This window comes from Tenrec ecaudatus, chromosome 12 (genome assembly GCF_050624435.1).
Source record: "Tenrec ecaudatus isolate mTenEca1 chromosome 12, mTenEca1.hap1, whole genome shotgun sequence".
Lineage (NCBI taxonomy): Eukaryota > Metazoa > Chordata > Mammalia > Afrosoricida > Tenrecidae > Tenrec > Tenrec ecaudatus.
This window is the reverse complement of record NC_134541.1, coordinates 34,498,614-34,504,613: the sequence shown is the minus strand read 5'-3', so window position 1 is coordinate 34,504,613 and position 6,000 is coordinate 34,498,614. Positions and strand designations below refer to the sequence as shown.

The 6,000-nt window shown below is 48.2% G+C and overlaps 1 protein-coding gene across 2 annotated transcripts in view; it reads left to right on the top strand.

Annotated features, from left to right (window-relative positions):
* Positions 1–1,224: 1,224 nt before the first annotated feature.
* Positions 1,225–6,000, top strand: part of DNAAF9 (dynein axonemal assembly factor 9) — a 132,586-nt gene continuing 127,810 nt past the window's right edge. For both annotated transcript variants that reach the window (XM_075563923.1, XM_075563922.1), the window contains exon 1: positions 1,225–1,410. In XM_075563923.1, the coding sequence (XP_075420038.1) occupies positions 1,328–1,410 (83 nt within the window). In that variant the 5' untranslated portion in view covers positions 1,225–1,327. The remainder of the gene's footprint in view (positions 1,411–6,000) is intronic.

Sequence of the window (6,000 nt, the reverse complement as noted above, 5' to 3'; positions counted from 1 at the left end):
GAGCCAGTGGAGTGAGGCTGTCCCTGAGCAGCTCGTTTTCAGTGTGTGCTTACCGCCTGAAGTTATTTCTAAATAACTCTGGTTACCTGATCACGACTTGGGATTTTAACTCAAAAGCAATCTTTTCCTTTCCCAAATATTTAAAAGAGGTACTTTTAATTCCAATGGTCTCTTTGGGTCTTTCCTCAGAGAAACCTGCAGGCAACTGTCCAGATTTATTCCTGGAGGTAAGAGTTTTCAGTTAGCATTGCTATTTCAGTGATTTAAACCCCAATTTCTTAATCCTAGCGAAAAAATAGCTGGGACTATTTTTGCAAATATTTTTGGCAGAAGATGGTAAAACATCTTGACAAAATCAATACAGGACCCAGGGCAAAATCATCAAATGGTCTTGGCGACGCTATCAAGGAGGTATTCTCCCTTCTGCAGACTTTAAGGCTGACGCTCGGTGGAATTAACGTGGGCAGAGGTCCTCTGGGACCCCGTGGCCTGTAAACGCTCATGCTCTGCGTAGGTCTGGGTGCACACTGCTAAGCGGAGGGCCGCCGAAATCCACTGGGTTTTTGAAAACAGGATGCGCCATTGAATAGCAGCTAGCAGAGACTGCAGCGAGGCCACCTCGGAAGCGAAGCCAGCCCAGCCCTCTAACGCGGAGCGCGACGTTTGCGTAACATTTAATTATGACATTTATTATAAATCCATGGATGCATGTGACAATTTGGTTACCTTTAAAAATCATTGCACATTTTATATTTTTCATATATTTTGGTTGTTATATATATTGATAACTATGAAAGTAAAGAATAAAAACAATTTTTCCCCGGAAATTCAAAATTCAAGTGTTATGGGGCTAGAACCGGAGAGATGCTCACACCCTAAGGCGGAGCTGGAGAGCTAAACCAGATGGGCGGGGCGGGGCCTGAGCGAGGCCACGCCCAGGGGTGCGTCCGAATCCATGGTGGGGAGGGGCGCTGCAGAGTATCCACCACCACCAGGCGGAACCTCCGGGCAGGGCTGGGCAACTGGACGGCTGCGGCCACTTTGCAGACTCGCTTCTGCTCGCCTGGAGGGTCCGCGGCTTCAAGAGGGCGCAGTTGTTCCGCCGCCCTCATCCCACGCCGACCCCACGCCCCCCCCCAGCGTTCCTTGCGCGCGCCCGGCCCCGCCCCTGGATCCGCCCCGGCTCCGCCCCCTTGCGTCCCCCTGCGTGCCGCGCCCCCCGCCCACCGGCTGAGCCCCGCTACCCCGCCCGGCCAAAGCGGGCCTGAGGCGCCGGCTGGACATCGGTCCCCAGCAGCGGCACGGGTCCCCTCCTCCGCCCGGCGCCATGGATATTTACCCCCCGCACCGGCTGGAGACGCCTCGCAAGCGGCCCCCGGGCGGCTCCCACCGCGGCTCGCCTTTCGTCAGGTACGCGGGGGCCGCGGCCGCAGAGCGCTGCCCGGCAGGGGGGTGCTGGCTAGCGGGTTTGGGCGGCGCCTCCCGCCGCAGGGCGTGGTCCGACATGGCTTCCTCGCGGGCCCTTCTCCCCGAAACGGCTCTCGGGGACTTTCTCCCGGAGCTGGGCCCTCCGTAGAGACGCCCACAATGGCTTCTCTGCAGACCACCCCTTAATGACTCCCTTGTGGAGACCCCCTACCATGACATCCTCACCCCTCAGAAGTTTTCCCCGGGCCCGACGCACCTTCCCCAGATACCCTACCTACACTCGCCTTCCGTGTCGCGCAGAAAAGGCTGCCTTTAGAGAACCCCCCCCCACACACACACACAATAGATCCCCTGAATAAAACCCGAAGTGGGCTTTCCTATAAATAAAGACCCCTACTGCTGATCTTCTCGAGAGCTTTCCCCCTTGACAGCAGCTTCCCAGAATTCCCCGTCCCCCCTCGGCCCCCCAAAATCAATCACACTAACAGCAGCTCCTCTATTGCGTATCTCCCCAACTCTGGGATCCTGACTGCCTGGGGACACCTTCCCCACCCCCAGTTTATAATAGCGACAGCTCAGTTATTGGAAGGTGGGGGTCTTTCGGGTCACAGGAGACAAAACAACTGCATGGAGAGGGGATTGAGGCGTAGAATTCCCTGTAGTGGCCTGATCCTAGACACAGAGCACCTGGTGGCTTCAGAATGGGTAAGATACTAGGGAGCACTTCGCCGTTGCCACCAACACTCCCACCCCCCCACCCCTCACCCCAGCCCCTTTGGGTCTTGTTATCTCATGGTAGGAAGATAACGTTTCTGATTTCCACTCCCTATGCCCTTTGGGCCTGACCTTGATAGTCTGGGCATTGTTAGTGATTGAAAGTGGTGTGTGGCCCACAGCAGGATGTGGAGGCTGGAATGTAGGAGGGGCTGCAGCAGAAGGAGTTGAGAGGAGGAGGGAGAAAGAACAAGAAAGAAATGAGCTTTGGCGTAGTCAACTGTCATTAGCCCCAAAGAGGCTCTTTTAATTCTAGCCAGTTAGGCAAATCTGGTACTCTTTCCTTGAAAGGAGATTGTCAATTTACATGTTAGGACAGCTTTTCTTATATTCATTCTTAAGATGTTTAAGGCACTGTGCTTTAACATTTTAGTCGCCAATCCGCTTTTTAGAAACCAAGAGCTAAATCTTAAAACCTTTTCGCTCTCTTAAGTCATAGAACACACCCTCCATTCATACACATTTGTTGGATGGGGACGGGGATGAGAGTGGTCAGACTGGATACAGAGGAAACCAAGCATGTATGAGTCCTGATTTGCATCTTCATCAACTTCACCACAGTGGTTATAGGTTCATTTGCTTAGTTGGCAGGTGAAGGTGTTTGAATTGCTGCTGGGCCTTTCAAGAGTATGCCAGGGGGAGGGGCGCGTCACAGTTCAAAGTGTGCAGCCAGGTCTCTCCAGTCCCTGTTTCTGGCAGACAGACTCCAGTTTTGCAGTTAGAAAATATTTGACCTTTGTCTAGGAACTACAGAGGGACTTTAGCACGGGGGAATGCATACGTGAAATCTAGGCTCTGTGTAAACCTGAGGTCATCACAGACCACCTCGAGTTTCAGACTCTTGAGACAACTCTCTTTCAGCCAGTCTTTGCAGCTTTTAGAGAAAGATTCGCTTTAAGACAATCATATGTATCTAAAGTAATCGCTACTTTCATTGTCTTTAAGGTCCCGGGTGGCACAGTTTACAGTGAACACCTTACGGTCCGGTAATTTGAACCTGCCATGAGGTGTCACAGAAGAAAAGCCTAGTAAAGATTCCAGCCAAGAAAACCGTATGCATGGTTCTGACTGTAGCCCATGGGGCCACCAGGAGTCAGCCTCAGCTTTGATAACACGGGTGGTGTTTCCCCCGCCTTGTTTTATTTTTCAAAAAAAGAAAGAAAACAATTCGCTGCCATTGAGTCCGTCCCCACTCATCGAGGCCCTAAAGTGCAGGGTAGACCTGCTCTCATCTTTCCCCTGAGGAACAACTGGTCACTCGAAGCTCCTGACCTTGTGGGTGGTGGCCTAAGAGGGCAACCCGCTCTGCCACCAGGGCTCCTTGTTTTAGTAGCGTGCTTTTGTTGTTGTTGCTTTGGGTAGTCTTTTTATGTCAAAAAAGGAGAATGTTGGCTGACATTACTGATCATATGTCTATCGAGTAGTGTGAGTGAAACTTAGACATCGGATGAGAGGTAGTAGTGCAAGCAACTCCCAGGTCTGGCTGTTACGTGCTTTTGAAAGAAAAATTGGCAGAGTACCATTTCTACATAGCATACGTTTCTTAGCTGTTCTTTTCCAACCTTTCCCTTGCTGGTGACATTGAACTTTCAAGCAGCCTTGGGCTCAGGACTTTCCCTCACCCATATTTGGCGGCTTTGCTGTGTTCTCTTCTCTCTCCTTCTGTGGGTGATGAAAGAGGCAGGCCTAACTGGTGAGGTTGCATTCCTGAAGACCCAGAGGTAGGACTTCGCAGTGGAGCTAATTTTCGTACATGGGGAATGGAGATTGTCATAGATGGGCAGTGCTGTTGCTCAGAACTCGGACCTTCCTTTTCACGTTAGGGTAGTTTGTTCCTGCCCTTGGGCGTGTGGTAGAATTGCACTTGTTTGCACCTTGAAGTTAGAGTATAGCCCTGTGAGTGGCTCTTGGCCAGTGAAATGTGAGAATAGTAGTGATACCTACCGTATATACTCGGGTATAAGCCGACCCGAATATCAGCTGAGGTACCTAAATTTTACCACAAAAATGGCATTAAAAATGTGCTGCAGAACTCGGCTTAAACACAAGTGTATATGGTACCTCTTCGTGGTCCAAGCTTCTGGTATACGATTTGCCATTCTTTCCCCTCTGCCATCAGTGCTCCAGAGGATGGCTGCTCCAGTGACCCTCATGAGACCTATGATGAGTTCCAAGGTACCTTTTTTGGGGGGGAGGGGGGCTACAGAAAAAGTTCATTAAAAAAATGGAATTAAAAGATAATGGCATTTTCCCACAAACTTTTTGAAGCCCTTAACATCTGTTTGAAGTAAACAAGAAATAAACCTTTGTTGTGTCAAGGATCTGGGAGTTTGAAGTTACGACCAAGGTATAACCCAGCCTGTCTTGATTAGTACTAAGTAACCATTGAACACCTAGCTGAAGTCTACTTTCCTTTTTGAAAATAATTTTCTATACAGGATCCATCCAGTTCCCTTGGAACTTGCTTAACAGTTGAAATGTTATTGTCTCTTTATATAGGCCCTCTGGTGACACTGTCAGGACTTCTAACCACAAAGTTGATGGTTCAAACCCACCAGCTGCTCTGTAAGAGAAAGATGAAGCTGTCTGCTCCTATAAAGATTTATAGTCACAGAAACCCTATATAGGGTCATTATGAGTGGGAAGGACGTCATGGCAGTGAGGGGTGGGGCTGCCTCTTTATACAAATGAACCAGTATCTTTTAATTCCATTTTCCCACAAACTTTTTTTTAAACATTTTATTAGGGGCGCATACAACTCTTATCACAATCCATACACATACATACATCAATTGTATAAAGCACATCTGTACATTCTTTGCCCTAATCATTTTTTTCCTTTCTTTTTTTATATTTTATTAGGGGCTCATACAACTCTTATCACAATCCACACATATACATACATCAATTGTATAAAGCACATCCCTACATTCTTTGCCCTAATCACTCTCAAAGCATTTGCTCTCCACTTAAGCCCTCTGCTTCAGGTCCTCTTTTTTTTTTTTCCCCTCCCTCCCTTCCCACAAACTTTTAAAAGACACCTGGTACCTTGTGGTAGGTGCTGTGGATTCAAAAAAAATATGGCCTTGAAGGAACTCTTGTATAAATTGGTAAGTGACAAAAAGAGTAAAAATCTTAATACAGAATGATAGAGAGACAAGTGCTGAGGAAGAAATAGCGCTGGAAGAATAAAAATGCCAAGGAGGTATTGTTGGCTTTGTCCTCACCTGTTGGGAAATGGGCTTCGTATGTACAGTTGATGGGAGCAGTAAAAGAGTGGGTGGGAGAGGAGAATCAAAAGTTCCACTTGGGCCTTGTTCATTTTGTCTAGTAGCGAGCTCTAGGAGGTTGTGCATTGGGCTGTTAAACACAAGGCCAGCAGTTGGAAACTATCAGCCACTTCACAGGAAAAAGATGAGACCTTCTAAATCTGTAAAGAATTATGGTCTAAGTGGGTGAAGGGAGACGTCGGACAGTGCAAGATATGACAAAATAATAATTTGTAAATTATCAAGGGTGCATGAGGGTGTGGGGAGGAGGGAGGGGAAAAATGAGCTGATGCCAGGGGCTTGGGTGGAGAGCGGATGTTTTGAGAATGATGAGGGCAATGAATGTACAAATGCGCTTTACACTATTGATGTATGTATGGATTATGATAAAGAGTTGTATGAGCCCCTAATAAAATGATTTTTAAAAAATAATTAGGTCTTGGAAACCCACGGGGAAAGTTCTACCCTGTCCTGTAGAGCTCTGGCTTGATAGCAGTGAGTTTGGGTTTTTGTATAGCTATCTAAATGG